We start from the raw sequence: 20,383 nt of genomic DNA, 5'->3' as shown, positions 1-20,383 counted from the left end.
AAGAATTACAAAGGCCCAAAGCACATTAAAGTGATTTTGGGTGGGTAAGTGGGTGTGTTTTTGCAAAAGGCACAGCAAAGCAAGCGGTGGAGGGTACAGAGGAGAGAGGGAAATGTACAATACCCGCGGATTAAAATAAACTGCATTGCCTCGCCTGTGTTCTGTCCAGCGGTCTGGAGTAAGCCCAGTAATAGCAGTGCGGTAATTAAAGTGCTGAATGTGTTCTGAACGGGAGTTGGCAGCTGTCTGGGGAAATGACAATATTCCAAACGGAAAAGTGGCACGTTTGTTCTGGATCCCCATTGTGTCTGATAATGATGATCCGGTGTCTGTGTTCTAAGAACAAGTTCCTGAAGGTGAAGTGGAGAATGAAAGTGAGCAGTGGTGCAAAAGAAGCAGGAACTATTAATTCTAGGCTTGCCTGAATACGCTTCCTAGTACTTTGAGGGCGGTAGTTAAAATTCGAACTGGCTTTCTGGTGCTGTTCCGTTTATCTCATGTGCATAGTAAAGGGTTGGGTTTTCTCATTTTCTTGTATTTCTCTTTTTAAGGAGTCCTGCCCCATGGCTTCCTTACTTGTGAAGTGTTTAAAGGAGCGTTGCTGGCACAGTCCCCACTGGTTGTGTGTGCATCGATAAGACAGTTTTGTTAGGCCTTCTTTCAGAGTGTATTTGTTCCTTTCACAATTTTGCTTCTTGGATAAGAAGGGAGCTTAGGGAGGTCTCTCAACTCCCACTCAGAATAGTGCCCCCAAAGCTTGTTGTGTCTGCTGTTGCCCATGAGCACTGAAATGGCATTTCATGCTGTTTTGTTATCACAGTTCTATCAATGCTTTGCTTGCAAGAAGCTCCTGGTGGGTTTCTGCCTCCTCTCAACCATCCTGTGAAGTAGGTTACGCGGAGAGAAAATGACTGGTCGAGCTTGCTTTGGGGAGGATTGCACACAGAGTTTTTTAGCTTTCCCCCATAACTTTTTGTATGGTATAAGGATCCCGTGATCTACCAGAATCAGCCAGGGATCTACCAGTAGATCACAATCTACTGGTTGGACATCCTGCACTATTACCACTGTAGCTCTTTCCATCCCATCTGTTCTACAAATAAAAGGAGTGTGTTGAAAGCAGAAGTGGGCATAGAAAACATACTCAGGAAGCAAAGACATTTTTGGCTAACTTTTGGAAGTAGATCAGATTAAAGTGGGAGGTTTCTGCAGGTGGCAGAAGCGAAGAGCCTTGGTTCATCATGGAAGAGTCTGTTTGCATTGTGATGTGAGATGGAAGGAGAGCGAGCTAGCGAGCTGAGAAGCCAGTTAGGACTTGGATTTTTTTTTGAGGGGGAGCTAAAATAATGCGGCCCAAATTCTGCCCAGCTCAAACCTGTTTGCTATAAGATATGATATAAATGTACAGTACAGGATTTTGCATGCATCAACTTACATAACTATTTTAAATGCTTTTTTTCTTCTACTTTGGGTTTTTTTTTGTGGTTAGGAGTAAGATGTAGGCTGCTGAAGCACAAGTGACATGTGCCAGGGAGGCATTGAATTGTGCAAGGAATAGAGTGGATGAATTCCTTTGATAAGTTATTAACATCTGTTGAAAATTTATTGGCATATCTAGAAGTGTATCTGCAATCATGAGGTCCAGTAACATTTTTAAAAAAACGACACATCATACAAAGCAGATTCTCTGTTCTGCGCATGAACATCCACACCCTTAGGCATAGAGATATTATAAGTGTTCACTATTGCTGGTATAAAAGTGTGTGAGGAATGTGCTGCATTCAGAGAGGTCACAGTGAAGGGAACTGGCTGTCTGGAGCCAGAGAACATCATTGCTAGATGAGTAGTAACATGGTGGAGAAGGTGCACAGTTAATCTGTTAGAAGAGAAGTTGAAACAAAATTAAAAAATTCCTTCCAACAGCACCTTTGTTGTTTAGTCGTTTAGTCATGTCTGACTCTTCGTGACCCCATGGACCATAGCACGCCAGGCACTCCTGTCTTCCACTGCCTCCTACAATTTGGTCAAACTCATGTTTGTAGCACCTTAGAGACCAACTAAGTTTGTCATTGGTATGAGCTTTCGTGTGCATGCATACTTCTTCAGAAGAGAAGTATTTCAGTTAACTCGGTCCCTTTGGAAGTGTAGACAAAGCGAGACAGATTCCTTAGTCATCTCACTTTCCAACTCAGGAAGCCTCCAGTATTGCTCCTGAAGTTTCTGTGCTCCACTGCAATATTGTATATAATTGCCCCATGACATTATCGCAAAGAATCTCACTACAGTAGTTGACTTAGTGTTGACCATGCTTTTGTGGACAATGCTAATCAGTGCAAATCTTGTTTTTATTATGTCAGTTAACTCCATTTGAAATGCTGGGAAGGTTTTATAGCAATGACCAGCCAAGGTATGTTTAGATGAATTGGCAGATTGTTAGGCGGTGGAGAATCATTAAAGATGGAATCTGGGGCTTCTGGTGTGCTATTGGGAGAAGCAGAAGAGTGGATGGTTGTGGTGATAAAAGTGCTGCCTCTTTGCTTCTGGTTCTGCTGATCAGTCTCAAGCCAGTGGGATGCTCCATGAGTCAGGCACAGAGGGACCACTGGATATGGTAGGCAAGAGTGACCTTAAACCCTAGATGTGCCTTTGGGGGAGACAATACCAGAATTGCCTTTTCTGCCCCTTCTCACAGAAAAGGGACAAAAAGCTGAACAGCAACCTCTGTTAGTGTGTCTCATTGCCACACTTCACACCCTAGCTGCTCAGTGTGTCATTGAAAGAAGCCTCCTTATGCTGGTAGTGGATTCCAATCCCCAAAGCAGCTATAGGCAGCAATACCTATAGAATTCCTGTTGTCAACCCTCACTTGCAGCAAAGAGAAAAATACTGGTTATCTGCTACCAGGGCTTCACTAGGTCTTTTTCTTGTTTTTTTCTTGTTTTTGTTTTTTTGCTAGAGGTGTGGCAGATTTCCCCCAGCATTGAAACCATTTTATTTCTTGTGTTTAGTGGCGCTGTGGTCTAAACCACTGAGCCTCCTGGGCTTGCTGATCGTAAGGTTAGCAGTTCGAATCTGCATGACGGGGTGAGCTCCCGTTGCTTTGTCCCAGCTCCTGCCAGCCTAGCAGTTCGAAAACATACCAGTGCAAGTAGATAAATAGGTACTGCTGCAACAGGAAGGTAAATGGCACTTCTGTGCACTCTGGGACTCGTCACTCGGAAGTGGTTTAGTCAAAGCTGTCTGCGGACAAACGCCGGCTCCCTTAGCCTGAAAAGTGGAGGTGAGCGCCACATCCCATAGTCAAATTTGAGTGGACTTTACTGTCCAGGGGTCCTTTACCTATTCCTTGTGAGTACTGAGAGATGTTTATAAAACTGATATTTGTTAAAAGACTCTGAGTGTGTCTGGAAGATGCACTTGATGGACAGCTTTTTGGTGGAAATAAAAGTGGCATGTCATGGTGGGCAACTTTTCCACCCTACAGAGTTCTCTAAGAATCCCTGTCATAAATAGCCTTTCCCCCTGCTGTCTCCTCACCTGTATATTAGAACTGGAAGGAAGTTTTTGTTTTTTCTCTGTTGTGCTATTTGCAGTTAGGGTTGAGTATGACAATGTCTCATCCTGTTACCCTCTCCGCTGATACTAAATGGAATTGCTGTTTGATGTATTAAACTGGATAATCCAATAACATTTGATTGGAATGTATTATTTGGACAATTGATTCTATTTGTTTTGAAGTCAGGGAAATTTGGCTTTCCAGGCTCTAGAATTTTAGTTCTTGATTTGCATTAAACGAAGTCTTCCTTCATGTCATTCAAGCAAAAATGCAGGCAGCAGTTTCATCATGGGTTGATAATAGCATTTTTGTTAAAATGGGCATTTAAACTTTTTTTCTGAGCCACGATAGCCTGTCTGGATGGTGAGCTTGCAGATAGCCACTTGCTTGGTTGCCTGTGGCAAGTAAGAGCCTCTTAGGTAGGGAGGCTTTTGCAAAATCAAAGATAATTGGTTGTTCTTTCTTTCAGGATGTTGATAGATTGCAAATGCTGTCTGGACACTCAGACAATAAAAAATAGTTGTGGACAAGTAACCATGGTTGACTTATTTATAAGATTGCTGTACATGCAAACCCGACTCTGCACATGGAATCAAATATGAACCTGGAAGAAATGAATATTTTGATTACATGGAAGACAAACGTGTGTTTGGATGTGTGCAAACTGATATGTTGAGGCTGTAAATGCAATACGTAGAGTCAGTGATATGGTGTAAAAACGTTCTAGAACAGGCAATGGCAACCTCCGGCCCATGGGCCAGATGCGGCCCACGGAGGCCGTTTATCCGGCCCACAAGCCGCCCGGTCACCGAGCCACCCGCTCGGCAAGTCACCGCGCTGCGCTGTGCTAAACCAGCGGAGCTCGGTGCGGGGACTTGCAGAGTGGTGCCGAAAATTTATGTGCAGTTCTCTTCAATTTGCAGCTCCCTTGTGATCTCGGGGTTTGTTTGTTTTTACCAAATAAATATTTCTTTCTCTGATTGTTCAGCCCTGTGGTTGTTGACTGCTGTCCTGCTGTCTTAGATCTGTGTAGGATTCTCCCCCCCCCAAAAAGCATGTTCTTATTCAATAAGTCAAAAAGACAACAGGTGGCTGCAGACAGATGGCTAGGGCAACGCTGATCAGCAAGACAGGCCATCATCTCCATATGCTGCTTGTCTTGCTTGTGTTCCAGCTGAACCAGAAGGTCTAGGTTGGATAGCTGAGTGAACTTTTATAGCCTCTGTCTTTCAGACAAGTGGTCATTTCAAATCACTTTCCCCAAATCTATTATAACTGCATTGGCCTCCTTGAGTTTAGTGTGTTGTTACAGAGCATTCATGTGGGGCCTTTAACATCACAAACTCTCAGCTATAATACTGTGTAATCTGTTTCAGGCAGGTACTGGAAAGATTGGTACCTTTGTTTTTCCACTGGCATGTATGTCTGAGATGTTGGCCTGAGCTTGCTGCAACACTTGCATATTGTCCTGTTTTTGTAATGCTGTGCAGAGATAGCAGTTGGTATGAGATAGCTGTCCTAAGCAATTAGGCAGATGAAAAAAATGATCGACAAGAGGTGGGCGTTAAGAGGGGCATTCCAAGCTTTCTGCTGCCTGTTAGAAACTGTCCCCAGTTGCCAGCAGCAGAATAATTATAGAAGAGCACCTTCCTCTGAATAATAGTTGTTGCAGGTGCAGAGAGCACTGTTGCACAGTCTCTGCTTGAGGACTTCAATAGATATCTGGTTGGCCACTGGGAGAACAGAATGTTGGACTAGATGGGTGTTTGACCTCATCCAAAAGGGATTGTCTTATGTTCTTAACCAACAGAGGTAAAATTGGGGTCTAATTGATCAGGAATAGAATAACAGATCCATAGTTTTACAAAGTTGGGGCACCTGAGTCGGGGTGTGTGTCTGTGTGTGTGTGTGTGTGTGTGTGTGTGTGTGTGTGTAAAAGAATGCCTGCCCTGGTTGCCATTTCTCTCTGTGTTGTAGTGGGGGTTGCAATATAACTTGGCTTTGAGAGACCAGTAGTGTTATGAGGGGAGCTCCTTTAGGGAAATCTTCATATCCTGCAGAAGGTACCCTGTTTCTCATATTTTAAGACATACCCATAAAATAAGCCATAGCCAGATTTTTAAGCATTCAAGGAATATAAGCCATACCCCGAAAATAAGACATAGGGATAGGCGCAGCAGCAATGCCGGCCGCGGCAGGAGGAGGAGGAAAAAAATAAGACATCCCTTGAAAATAAGCCATAGTGTGTTTTTTTGAGGAAAAAATAAATATAAGACGTGTCTTATAATATGAGAAACACGGTAGTGAGCAATGAACATGGATGTTCATATGTGGGAGAAATGGGAGAGAGAGGTGGAAATTCATGGATGTGTTTATGGTAGAGGTGGGGAGCCTCAGGCAGGGGGGGGCAGGGGCAGCCTCCAAGCCTTTCTCTTTGGCCCTTGAGACTCTTCACCCTCTCCTCTGCCCCATTCTGCACTCCTTGGGGGCTTTTGCCTGGCTGGAATGTGTTCCTGATCAGCTGTGATGAGGCCACTTGCTTGCCTGGAGGGAAGATGAAGAGGTGTGGTGTAGACTTTTGTGTGGCTGGATGTGCACAAAGGTTAATAGCTGCCTCCATTGCTCTGCTTGCTTTTGCCTTTGCTTCCTAGCCACAAACATTCTGGCCCCCCAGAAGGTCACAAACAAAGGAATGCAACCTCATGTATGAAAAAGGTTCCCAGTCCCCGTTCTCTGGTGAAATGTCATATTCTTATTTTTCTGAATTTATACACCATGCTTCCTACACCGTGATATCCCCATTTGCTTGTGGAAGGGTGTTGCTTGGCATGTTGTGACTGGTTTCAGCAGCAGCCTAACTACAGTGTGGGAAAGGGTAGAGGAGCTGTGGTGCCAGAAACCTTCAAAACTAATCATGCATGATCCAGAAAGCTATATTGTAGTGTACAGGAGATACCCAGAAGGAGGGTTTAAAGAGCTATTTGCTTGCAGGATGGGTTGAAGAAGTGGGTGTCTCTGCTTTTAAGGTACTCCTTGGTTTTTTTTCTAAGATGTGTGAGCCAACTGTCTCCTGTATTCCTGTTTTTTTCCTTCAACAAATGTCAAAAAGAGGTCCTCCTCTCTGAAGCTGGATGGGCAGTAGCACCTTCAGTTTATTCTAACAGATGTTCTTCTAGAGACTTGCCATCCTCCTGACTGCTGGGTTGGCCAATATGCTACCCTCCATGTGTTGTTGGATTCCAGCTCCCATCATCCTTGACACAACCATGTTGGTTGGGACTGGTGGGAGCTGCAGTCCAACAACAACTGGTAGGCAATTGCTGACTACCTCTTTTTCCAGAGAGTGTGATGGTGATTTCTGTTGCTATCCCTTGAAGAAGGTTTTGAAAATCATTCTTGAGTGAGATCTCTGTGTGGCTCTGTCCCCTGTGGTGTGAGCCTCTGGGGGGTGAATCATGCTTCTCATGTGGGCATTGTTGTTGGGGCAGATGGTGATGCTCACATAGCCTTGCATAATTAGTGGGATGTATGTATGATTAATATATAGGGATGCTATGCTAAAGGCTGTTGGCATGAGATTTTTTAACAATATGCAGATGATCCTCGTTGCTTGAGAGAGGTGGGGGCTGTCTTTTCCTTATAATATGTGCAGATTGCTTTTTTTAAATCTATAAACCAAGTGCTCTGTAACACATAGGAGGTTTATGCCATGCCACTTTTTACAGATGTAAAATAAAGGAAGCAGAATTACTATTTTTGTTGTTATTTGGGGGCAGTGTCCTTGTCTTAATCCATATATTGCTAACATGGTGCCCTCCAGTGTTGTGCACCTGTCACCCCTGACCATTGGCTATGTTGGCTGGGGATGGTGGGAGTTTTAGTCCAGCAACATCTGTGTGGCACAACTTTGGCTACCCTTGCTTTATGCCAGTACTTATGCACTAGGACATAACTTCCTCTTGTGCACTCTCAAATCCCTGTGATTGGAGGGGGGGGAGATCAACTTATATATTTAATGTCCTCTTCTTCTGGTGCAAACGTGCTGCTCGGCAGTTTACAACATTTGAAATTGATGTTTAATAAAAGCAATATTAAAAAAGAATAAAGCAAGGAGACGGGAACAGCCGTTGTATTAACTGCCACACACAACAAAGACCTGGCAGAGTAAAACTGTCTTACGTAACTGAGGAAAAACAGCAAGGGAACTAATGGGAACCAAGTTTGATTGGCTTAGCTTAGATCCATCCCTGTGCAGAACATTTGTGTCTCTCAAATACACCAATACACATCCATCTGTCCTTCTGAAATGACTGCTTGGGATTACCCTCACACCATTTGCAGGCCATACTCGGGCTACTTTCGGTACTTCTGTTGCATTACATGCTATCTGCTCATCATTATGGCTTTTTAAAATACATCCTTTTCTTTTTATATTAATAAATAGCAACATTAAAAAGTTATTTTAAGGGGAGGGAAGCAAGGGAGTGGGCCACCCATGCTTCACAGGGCAAGGTGTTTGTTCCTTAAGTGCAGCCACAAAGAGGACCTTTCCTCTCATTCCTCTCTTAACATGCTTCTGGCCTAGGTGGGAAGAAGGGAATGGGCAGAATGATATGGAAAGAGGAGTTCCTAAGGTATCCCTAGACCAGGGGTCAGCAACCTTTTGCAGCCATGGGCCGGTCCACCGTCCCTCAGACCATGTGGTGAACCAGAGAATATTTTGAAGAAAAAAATGAACGAATTCCTATGTCCCACAAATAACCCAGAGATGCATTTTAAATAAAAGGACACATTCTACTCATGTAAAAACACGCTGAGTCCCGGACCTTCCATGGCCAGATTGAGAAGGCGCTTGGGCCGCATCTGGCCCACGGGCCTTAGGTTGCCTACCCCTGCCCTAGACCTAAGCATTTAGCTTTAAAGGTAATCACCAACACTTTGAATTATGCCTAGAAGTGTATTGCTAAGGAGTGCAGCCGTGTAAATGATGCCATGAACATAGAACAGGATAGCTCATAGAATCATAGTGTTGGAAGGACCTCGAGGATCATCTTGTCCAACCTCCTACAATGCAGGAATATGCAGCTGTCCCTTATGGGGATTAAACCTGCAACCTTGGTCTTGTCAGGACCCAAACCAACTGAGCTATCTGAACACCCACTGACAACCTTGCAGGTTCATTCTGGACCAGCTGGAGTTTCCAGAGACTTTTCAAAGGTAGCCCCATGTAGGATGTGTTGCAGTAATCCCACCTGGATCTAATGAAGGCATGTGAAGACTTATATTAAAATATGCAGACATTTTAAGTGAGTTTTCTCTGAACTTAAAGGTAAAGGGACCCCTGACCATTGGGTCCAGTCGTGACCGACTCTGGGGTTGCGGCGCTCATCTCGCATTATTGGCTGAGGGAGCCGGCGTACAGCTTCCAGGTCATGTGGCCAGCATGACAAAGCTGCTTTTGGCGAACCAGAGCAGCACACGGAAATGCCATTTACCTTCCCGCTGGAGCGGTACTTATTTATCTACTTGCACTTTGACGTGCTTTCGAACTGCTAGGTTGGCAGGAGCTGGGACCAAGCAATGGGAGCTCATCCAGTCACGGGGATTCGAACCGCCGACCTTCTGATCGGCAAGCCCTAGGTTCTGTGGTTTAACCCACAGCGCCACCCGCATGATATATGATGTCTCCTGTTGCACACTGCTCAGAAGCGACTGCATTAACTAGTATATATAAATTATTTTAATAAATCATCTTCTGTGGCCAGTGGGTATGGCTGGCACACCAACCTCAGCTGGCTATAGGTACTCTTTGCCACCAGATCAGCTAGGCAGAAAGCAGAGCCCAGGAGTATGGGGCCATAGTTTGGTGGTAGAGCTCATGCTTTGCATGGAATATCCCTTGGGTGTTTGGTTCCTGGCACCTCTAGTTAAAACAATCAGGTAACTAGTGATGGGAGACACCTCCCTCTGCTTGGAGACCTTAGAAAACCATGGCCACTTAGAGTAGACTATACTGGAGTCAATGGACAAATAGCCTGGACTTTTTGTAAGACAGTTCAGATTTTGCATGTAGAAAGAAACAGGATTGGCATCATTGCCTTTTCAGTCATGGAATGCCTGTTGGGAGAATGTGGTCAAGGCACTTTGCTGCCAACATATCAGTTCCAAATTAATAGTGGCCAAACTGGAGGTCCACACACAACCTCAAGTGTGTGACAGGAGTGTTTGTTATTCAATCTACAGCATTGCACTGTAAATCTTGCCTATACGACCTCATTTATCTTTTATAAACACTTCCTGTGATGCTCCCTTCAGAATCATGGACAATGGCAATCATGGAGTGGCAATATGATGATGATGATGATGATGATGATGATGATGATGATGATGATGTTGCTGTTGCTGCTATTAGTTTGTTATATTTCTCACGATGTCCTTCACAAGAAGGTCCCAGGACAGGTTACAGAATATAAAAAATACAATACACTTCAATCAGAAAATAATAATAATAATACCATGCATAACCCCAAAACAATAATTCCACAAAACACGTCTCAGAGAGGCACACCGCAGGCAATTCATTATAAAATCAATTCATCAGTTCATTACAGAAGCAGGAAGATTCTAGCATCAACACTGGTAAGAGTTCCATAAGAAGAAAATAAAAGAAAATAGCTTTCCCACGGCATGTGTTGTGGTCTGAAAAGCAATTTGCAGCTAACTGATTTAGATGGTTGGGGTGGAGAATCTGTGACCTAAGGGCCACAGCTTTTTTCACCAGGGTTTTTATTAATATATAGCACAGACAGACAAACAAACTGTCAGGGAGGTGAGACTGAGAGAAGGTGGCTAGCCCAAGTTCACTCAGTGGTTGAGTGGAGATTTGAACCTGAGTCTCTCCAGCTCCAGCCTGGCACTCTTAATGGGCCACTCCTTTAAAGTGATTTCTGTAAATGTGGACTACAGTATTAGTGAAACACTTCTGTTTTGGGTAGGCTCAGCCTGAATCCCACCCCCCAAGTAGTTAAAAGAGAAAAAGAACACATTATAATAATAACTAGTTTTTAAAAGCAGTTGGGCCTTATAGACAACAGACATCACCAGGATCGTGGCTTTGACAATAATTTGCTTCAGTCAAGTAAAAAGGTGGCCAGTCAAATTGACTCGCATAGAGCCTTATTTTGTCCACCCTAGCAAGATGTCTCTGCATTGTAAACACAATTCACACAAATTCAGATGCACTTTGGGAGCCTGCAATGTGCTGCAACCCAGCCAACACTCACTTAGCATTAGTTTATTGAACAATAAAACCAGGTGTTTAACAAGCTGTCCATATTTATCACTGAACGGGGCTGGCCCTCTCTTCTGTCTCCCCCACCCCCACCCTCCGTCCATGCAGTAGGCAGTAGGAGTTTTTCTGGCTAAGAAAAGGGGTTAATAGTGAAGAAATGTTAAGAAAATGATAGAGCTTGGTTTTTTCTTCTTTTAATTCAAAAAATTTATTTACGAACAAATACATAGACAGAAAACAAAATTCATATTACACTACCACCCCAGGTTACAAACATTAAAACACCCTTGTGATTTCCCTCCGCTGTCCCTCAGCCTCCTATGAAGATTGTTTTTGCTAGGCAAATAAAAACTGTGGCCATGTGAAGCCATGACCAGGGACACTTGAGAAATGTTTTCATTTTCGTCTCGCTCTTAGGTGTGTGTTTGCAAATAAAGTTGGTTAGCAAGCATCATAGGGAGATGATCAGCAGGGGGTTTGGGGCTGCACACCCATTGGAATAGCTTGCTTTTTAAAACACCCATATGCTTGGGAAACCTTGGGTGTGGAGGTTTCTATGGTGATCAGGGCTTGGAAGGAAAGTACAGTTCTGTGTGTGCATATATATGTATGAATACATTCAGCAAATGAGTGTGGTGACCTCCCGGTATGGGCACGGAGCTCTGAATTTGGGGACCTGGCTGGGGCCATGCCTGTACTAATTAAGGAGATGATAAGTTTGCTGAGTTCAAATTGCAGAAGATTAGGGGACACTGGAAGATTGAGGGCACTGGCAGCAGCATTGAAAGATTGAGGGCACTGACTTGCTCCATATGCTGATCAGAAATGGCTCTGAGGGATGCAGTGACACTACATTGGTCAGCTGGGAGAAGGTCTGCGAAGATGTGGCAGGCTTGTGGGGGTGGGAGGGCAAGGCTTTTTACCTTTCGTTCCTTGTGGAAGTTATGGGATCAGAACAACTGCATGCTGTAGAGTCAAATCAAACTAGATTTTTTCTGATAAGACTAATATAACCTGCCTTCCTGGTTAATATGGCGGCTACATTCAGTGTTAGGGGAACAGTCCAGTTCACTGCATCCACAATGCTGGGAGCCGGTGTCTGCCATCTTATAAATAATAATAATAATAATAAATTTTTATTTATACCCTGCCCTCCCCAGCCAAAGCCAGGCTCAGAGCGGCTATCGCCAAATATAAAACAACTGGTTAAAATACAACTCAACAACGAGACTAAATACATCAAAATTAAATTAAAAAGTATCACTTTGCCTTACTTTTTTCTTCACCTTGCCTGCCTTGTAGCTGGGTTTGTGTCTATTTGGCAAAGGGACTTTCCTGAAGCTTAGACTAGGGTAACCCTGTTGCTGTTTTTCAAATTGCTGCCCTGTGTGACTTCCTAATCTTAGTGTTTTGTTGGTGCTTATTTTAATTGCATCCCGTCTCTCCAAGGAGCTTAGGCAGCATGTATGGTTCTTCCCTTTTATCTTTGCAAACAACCTTGTGAGATAGGTTAGGTCAGTGGTTCCCAACAGGTGGTCCGGGGACCCCCAGGGGTCCGCGAGCTATGCCAGAGGGGTCCTCAAGATGCTATTAGATGCCAAGCCTCTGGCCCGCCGGAACCGGCGGAACTGCCGCCGCCGGTGCGCGGGCGCCAAGCGAGCCCGGTGGATCAACCGGGGAGCCGCTGAAGGCCCCCCGGTGACCCCACTGGACCGAGGCTGAGTGCACCCGGCCGGAGACTCGGCGGAACCCCTGGGGGCCTAGAGGCCCGAAACTGCCTTCCAGGCCGCGGACACCGCGGCGACCGCGTGGACGTCGGAAACGTCCGGCGGAGCAAGCGAGGAGCCGCTGGGGCCCCCGCAGGCCCGTCGGGCCGAAGCCGAGGGCGTCCGGCTGCCGGCCGAGCGGAGCTCCGTGGCCCGAGACCTCCCACCACGCAACGATCCTGGGGGGCCTGCCTCGCGACTGCAGTCACCATCACCCCTAGCTGCCCAAAAGGGGGAAGGAGCCCCCCAAGCGAAGGCCCCCGATCCCGCAGCTCCTGCGCGCCACACGGGGAGCCTCGTGGGGACCTGAAGAACAAAGGCCGCACCGAACCTGCTGGCGCTGGCGCCGCAAATACAGCCACCCCCAGAGGAGGAGAAAAGAAGAGGGGACGACAGGGAAGAGAGGGCCCCACCACCACCCTCAACCCAGGTGAAAGGCTAGAAACCTCCCCCCCTCCAGAGGGAAACCCCCTGACCCCCAGACGGCCATCACACCGCCGCCGCCACAGCCACCACCACACCAACGCCCCCCCCCCGAAGGATAAAGAAAAGAGGAAAACAACTGAAAAATAAATAAAACCACTTTTTAATTTTAGGATTAGGAATTAATGGGGGTCCTTGTCACAATAGCGGCTCGATGAGGGGTCCTCGAGAAAATTTTGTTGGGAACCCCTGGGTTAGGTTGAGAGATTGTGGCAGGCTTAAGGACACCCAGTGAGAGGAAGGGGAGGCGGACCTGGATCTCCCCAGTCCTTGTCCAAAACTCTGTGACCACTGTGCCACTCTGGCTCACTTCTCAGGCCTGTTTGCAGTTGTGTGGGTTCAGTCAGTGTCATCTGTGGGGGGTTTCTGGCAAATTTTGTCTTCCCCATGCCTTTGGGGTACTGTTGACCCCTGCTACCAGTTGTACTGTTAAGGGAAGGGAATTTGTCTATTACCGGTACATGAAAATAGACAACATATTGAGCAATATCCAACCAAATAGATCCGCTAGTGCAGACATAGGCAAACTCGGCCCTCCAGATGTTTTGGGACTACAACTCCCATCATCCCTGACCACTGGTCCTGTTAGCTAGGGGTGATGGGAGTTGTAGTCCCAAAACATCTGGAGGGCCTAGTTTGCCTATGCCTGCGCTAGTGCAAGGATTTCCACATGTGCAACAGAACCTCTCCCACCCCTGTGCCCTCTCCAAATCTATCAGAGGGTTAGTGGAACCCCCATAACATATTTAGGGGAATGTGTAGAGAAGAGAGGGAGAAGTTCCGTGACACAAGTGGAAATCCTTGGGCGAGCAGATCTACCTACTTAGATGGTGCCCACAGTCTTTTCATCTGTTATTTTCCCCACAAAATGGACAGAATAGGTTCTGAGATAAATATCTGGTGAGTAACCAAAAACATTGAACATCAGTTTTTGAGTTTACCATTTATTTATTTTTGCCTTCTCAGTCATTCCAGTTAAGGGTAGAATTGATCCCCAAAGCTGTAAAAATAAAACCACAGATTTCTCCCTAAACTAAGAAGTGAGTGTCCTGCAACACCCACACATTTAAGGAATACCTGGAATAAAGAGTTGTGGGAGACTAACTGATTTCCACACACCCCATACTTTGGGAGTGTGTTTGTCCCTACCTGATGGCACAGAACTAAATTGCACCAGGCTGTTGGCCTGCACAGCTGGTAGTAATGTGACCCTAAAACCTGATACTGCTCAAAATTCCTTCGGCAGCATTCTGGGCTAGTAGAATTTTATTGTATTAGTTTTAGTGGTCTTCAAGGGCAGCCCCATGTAAGTGTGTGACAGCAATCCAATATTAATGGGTACTACTAGTGTATGCTTGACTTTGGACAGGCCTGGCATCTGCTGAAGCGGAGCAGAATCACTTATGGCCAGAGCCACTACATGGACCATCCAGGATCAAAGCTGAGGCCTGGAGCAATGTCAAACAGTGAACCCGGTTTTTAAAGGGGAGTTCAACCTGTCCAGATCAAGCCCCAGGACCACTTGGCTTCCTTGTCCTGGCTGCGTTTTACCTTGTTTGCCCACATCCAGCCTGCCCAGTGGCTTCTGCAAAACAGGCTTGATTTCCCCCTGTCCATAGTTCTGGCTACTCCTGGTGTGTTCCATGGAAATGAATAAAATAACAAGGATACTGTAAGGGAACAGAACTTAGCCCTGCATCATTTCTTTCTCTGAAGAGACTTGGGGATGCTCACACAGCCAGTGGTGCTCAGTGCTTAAGATACCTTGGCATTACCCTGTCTACCCATGCCAAGGCCTGGACCCCGTAGAAAAGCGCCACACCTGTGTTTTAATTCCGGGGATTTGTTACAAAGTCATCTGTTCGCAGAAGCAATTGCAGTTGGGGGCATTGCCTTGCTCTGCTTGGGTCATTTGCCAGCTGTGTGCTTAATAGGACGTGCAGCCTTTCCGCTAATGGTGATGAAATTGATGCCGTTGATGAGATGGGGGCAGGAAAGTACAAAGCTTGTGCCAAGGAGCAGTTCCCGTGGGGTGGGGGGTTGGTCTTTTATCACAGCTACTTTATGCGCACACTGCTCTGTCATCAGTGCCTTTGAGCTCTGCTCTGCCTTGCCCCATCTTCCCACCTTTGGGAACAGGCTCGGCTGTGAGCAGTGTGGTTTTCTGAGATTGCTTCCCCCATTAGACAGGCACTTGGTTGGCAATAGTGGCCTGTACCCATTGCGGGGGGACGGGGACGGGGGACACACACACACAACACTTCTCCGTATTAACCCTCCCCCCTCAAAAGATGCCATACATTTGCATGCCTCTCGGCCAGCGTCCGATTCACAAAACGTTCTCTCCTGGGAGAGGCATGTCCGTGTGGTGTAGTGGTTAGAGCGTTTGAACTTGGTGCTTCAAAGCCAAAAGGCAAATCCGTCACATGCCCACTCAGCCACAAATCTCACTGGTCAGTGTGTCTCAGCCCAGCCTACTTCACAGAGCTGTGGTGGGGATTAAGGGAAAACCCTCTGCTGCTCTGGCGGCAGGGGTAAAATACGATACATGGAGAGATACAGGTAGAGGAAGGGAAAGACTGGTGGAAGGGGTCTGAGCAGAGGAAGTAGACATTCGGGGGGGGAGCATCTCATATGCATTGTGGGAGGAGATGTAATTAAGGAAGAGGCTTGGTCTGTGACTGAATGCATGAAGCATTTCCCCCACCACTTGCCGATGTGCTGTAGCCTCCTAGCATTGGCACGACTGATCCGGAGACTGTTGTCATGAACTGAAACTGCTTGACGCTTCTCATGGCCTCCAGGCTCTGGCTCACTGGCTGCTTTCTCCACTTTCTACAGATCCCAAAGAACCAGGGTGCTGTCGTGTTTGGAGTCTGAGATCCAGCACCCCCTCCTTCCTTGCCAACGTCCCCAATGCGACCATGGGAACTGGCAGTGAATAGGCGGCCTCCTTCTGTCCCCTTTGACCAGCGACGATTCTCAGGGGGAAGCTGTGACAGCCCAGCACACCTCAGGAGAAGGTACGACTCTTCCTCTTTCACTGTGCAGGTCACCTGCGCTGAGGGTTTCTTAGGGCAAGCGCTGGAAAAGCCAGAGTCTCCTTATATGGAAGCGGATAGCGAAAGTGGACCCTTGTAACCTCCAAAAGGTTCCCTATGCAATTCTGAAAGCAAAAGTGCAATCCATATTAATGTAAGCCAACAATTTCTATTCGCTTTACACGCCAGCTCCCATCTTCCTCCCATATGAAGTTAATTGAGAAGAAAACCTTGCACTGTCCATCCCGTTGACACGCACAACTTGTTTTCATGCAATGTGTTTGTGAAGGTATCTGAACAAAATTAATCCAGATACTCCCTGAGCAAACTTAAAGCTTTGCTCTCATCCAGAGTCCAGGTAGCCATCTGTGTTGCAATGCACATCCAAGATGCAGGTGCAGAAGGAAAGACCTGGGGTGACCAGGATTACCAGTGGAAAGGTGTTGAACCATCAGTTGAAAGGCCTGCATAGCAAGCCTGTGTTTTAATGATTTTAGGATTAATTTACTCGCCTTATACTAAGCTAGCTTTGCTCCTGATGCTGGGAACCTGCCATGTTTGGGAGGCTATTTGAGATGTGACACCTTAACCTATTCCTGCCTCCCCCGATATTGCTGATCTCCAACTCCCATCAGGCTCAGCCACTCTGGACATTATCTGGAGGGACACAGGTACCCCAGCCCTGCCTGAGATACCGGGAAGAACAGATTCACTTTGTATGCTGAAGGGTTTGGTCCTGGGAAAGAATGCAGCCATGATAATAGAATAATATATATTTAGATTCTATCTTATCTCTTAGCCTTCCGCTCAAAGGAACCCACTCATAGGCGTTCTTCCGTGTTATGTCTCTGTATTCAGTGTTATGACTGAACTAGGGTCCTAGTTTTTTGCTGCACCAACAGTTGCTCCCTTGTGTTGCTGTTCTGGCCTAGCCCTGCTGTAAAAAACCAAAATAAAATGGGCGAATTTGTAGCTGAGAGCTCAGCGCAGATAATTGGCTGGCCCCTGGGGTCACCCCTCTATATTTCTCTCCCCACAACTGGCTCCACAGCCCTTCTTCCCGGCACCACTGGGGCCGACGTGAGCGACCTCTGCAAACTCTCCTAGCCCAGGATGAGAACTACTTGCACCCGGCTTTTTTCCAGCAGCCACACACCCCTGTAGATGAGCACCCGGCGTACGTTCTGGCCAATACGCCACCACGAATGCTTCACCCGGCTGCACACCCACCCCACCAGCATCCATTCATGGTGGATCTCCATGAGCAGGTAAGGACGGTGCCTGGGGAGGGGTGGGGTGGGGGTGGGGGTTTATGGCTCAGAACTATGTGGATTCCAAGGGCTGGAATCTTGTCCCACCAATAGATAAACTCTGGCTGGGATTTGCCTAGATCCCATGCTGACCAAGACCAGCAGACCTGGTCAGGGAAGCCCATCTCACATTTCCACCACTGAAGTGGAAGGCTATTCCGTGTTGGGTATACAGTAGAAGCTCGGCTTACGTTACCCTTGGGTAATGTAAACTTCAGGTTGCGAAAGCAGCAAACCCAGAAGTATTGTTCCGGGTTTCGCCACTCGTGCATGTGCAGAAGCGCTCTACGTGCTGCACTCATGTGCAGAACAGACACCTCCGGTTGCGGAAACCTCGGGATCTGACCGGAGCTCCGGAACAGATCCCATCCACAACCGGAGGTACCACTGTACTCCGTTTTTGTCAATGGAGATTGGCACAGCTGTATCCAGGGCAGTAGAGTGCCTGGTGGCGGGTGCCCACTCCCAATAGTATGCGGCAAAAAGCTGGCACCTTCCTTGCTAGCCTGAGCACAGGGAAACAGCATCTTTCCTAATCAGGGTGCCTCACCTGTGGCCTCCCATGTGTTGGTGGCCTACAGCTCCCATCAACCTTGGCCGATGCTGGCTGCGACTGATGAGAGTTTAGAGGGCTACAGCTTAGCTACCTTTGCTCTCCACCAGAACTTCCATTTCCTGACTGACAAAGCAACCCAAACCCAAGGACATGAACGTTCTGTGAGAGCATTGCATTGAAGTTTGATTTTGTACCATGTGCTTCTTTTGGCTGTGAGAGCCAAAATAGGCTGGACTGGTGTGTCTAGCAAATATGGAGTGCTAGTCTCCCTGCAATGGGATTCCTGCAGACTTGCCACAAAACAAAACTTCAGTGGCTGTGGAAGACTTTTTTACAGGCCATTTGCCTGGGGGGGACGGGGGACGGGACACAATAGCACTGTTCTCCCTTCCATTCTATCTATATCTAACATATATCTGAAAGCCACTCATCACAAGCAAAATAGGTGGGCTAAGGATCAAACACCCCAACTTGGGACCCTTTTCGGCTGGTGGAACAATGTGATGACATGTCTTCTAGTAAAAGAAGGAAGGAGGCCTTCAGGTGCACAGACTGAACCCAATGCATTTGCTAATAACAATCCTTCTCCACATCGCACTGTGCAATATAAAAATAAAATAAAATTACATTGATAACCACCTGCAAAATAAAATGAAAATAAAACTCAGGGATATTGTTTTCATCAGAGGCAATAAACTAGACTGTAGATCTGTCCTCTGGTGTGAGGGTTATGTCTCAGTTTGGGAGCTTGCACAACCTTTTGGAATACCAGAGGGTCAAAAACGCCAGTTTTCTGTGTGTGCCGCATATCCCAAAATGAGGGACTTGGAAACAGGAGAAATAAACCACTTGGGATAAGTCATAAACAGAATGTATATATTTCAAGGCACAAAACAGTAATCGATGAAATACAATTGAAAGTATGTGGACAAGTGTTCAAGATCTAAGTATTTCTTAAAAGAAGCCCGGGAGAATTCCAGACATTTGATGGATAGTTGGGTCACTAGGTTCACCTCAGGAGATTTTCACCAAGAGTCAGTTTGAATGCAGAGCTTTAGAAATTCATATATTGTACAGAGTCCTGCAGCTTCCCAGTAGGGGATGAAATGAGCTATTCATAAGTTCAAATATTAATTCTGTGGCCTACAGAAAGTTTTGCCCTCACGCCCCGAGAGCCATAATGGGAAAGCTTCTTCAAGGGAGAAGCTGCAAGTGTCTGTCGGCTGCAGTGCTGGTTCCTAGAGGAAGCTGAGTACTATATAACTCATCCTTGATCTACAGAACTTACACACAGCAGCCTGGGAAGTGTTCTTTCAGAGAGCGTATCATCCCAACTCTTAAATTCTTGGACTTGCTTGTACATTAAGCCCACAACTTCTGTGGGGGTTATGTTACAGCGATCACGCCTAAAGCCAAAATTGCATATACAGTGGTACCTCTACTTACGAATAACTCTACTTATGAATGTTTCTACTTACGAACGGAGCTCCGTCCTCCATCTTGGATGCGGTTTAGAATTTTTAGATAGGGTTGCTTCGACTTACGAATTTTTTCTTCCAATGCATTCCTATGAGATTCGACTTACAATTTTTTTCAACTTACGAATGTGCGTTCGGAACGCACTAAATTCGTAAGTAGAGGTACCACTGTAGTCAAAATACATTATTTTTGCCACGTGTGCAGAGCGGAATGTGCACAAGTTAAATGCGCCTAAGCTGTGGGCTTGCTGTAGATTTGGAACGCTAATCATACGAATTTGTATTTCATCAATTTCTACTTTGTGGTTATCTGAATCTTGTATCATTCTTTGGCCTACTTTAGCCGTGGGCTCTCGGGTGGTGGCGGTGGCGGGCGAGGGGTTATCTACGTAAGGCGGATTGAACATCCCCATGCGCGGAGATGTGACTTCTGATTCTGCTGCTGCTGCTGCTCTCTTTCCTCCAGGTGCATCAGGGAGCCATCCCTCTCTCCTACACGGTGACCACAGTAACCACACAAGGCTTCCCCATTCACACCGGCCAGCACATCCCAGGTTGCAGTGCGCAGCAGCTCCCAGCATGCTCAGTGATGTTCAGCGGACAGCACTACCCACTCTGCTGCCTCCCACCCCCCGTGAGTCTTTTGGTATGGGGAGAGAGCAGTCAAGGTTAAATGTCTTGTTCTCTGATTTGCCATTAGGGGGTGGGTATTGCGCCACTTCTCTGTTTGGGTTTGATACCTGATCAGCCTGGCTGGTTTTCTTACCTATAAAAAGAGGCTAGGATATGTTGACATTTTGCTTAAGGCCCGTAGGTTTCCTGCCGATCTTAGAGGAGAGAATATAGCCTGCTGCTCATAGGATTCTCCCCACCCTGTTCTATAGCCAGACTGATGTCAGCTG

The 20,383-nt window shown here is 46.5% G+C and overlaps 1 protein-coding gene across 5 annotated transcripts in view; it reads left to right on the top strand.

Moving 5' to 3' along the window:
• Positions 1–20,383, top strand: part of RNF44 (ring finger protein 44) — a 67,162-nt gene that overhangs the window by 31,208 nt on the left and 15,571 nt on the right. For all 5 annotated transcript variants that reach the window (XM_060271604.2, XM_060271606.2, XM_060271605.2 and 2 more), the window contains exons 2-4: positions 15,938–16,119; positions 17,189–17,405; positions 19,948–20,115. In XM_060271604.2, coding sequence (XP_060127587.1) covers positions 16,013–16,119; positions 17,189–17,405; positions 19,948–20,115 — 492 coding nt within the window. In that variant the 5' untranslated portion in view covers positions 15,938–16,012. The remainder of the gene's footprint in view (positions 1–15,937; positions 16,120–17,188; positions 17,406–19,947; positions 20,116–20,383) is intronic.

This window comes from Zootoca vivipara, chromosome 2 (assembly GCF_965207765.1).
Source record: "Zootoca vivipara chromosome 2, rZooViv2.hap1.1, whole genome shotgun sequence".
NCBI classification, from domain to species: domain Eukaryota; kingdom Metazoa; phylum Chordata; class Lepidosauria; order Squamata; family Lacertidae; genus Zootoca; species Zootoca vivipara.
Note: the sequence above shows the minus strand (reverse complement) of the source record. Positions and strands in the feature narration are given on the sequence as shown.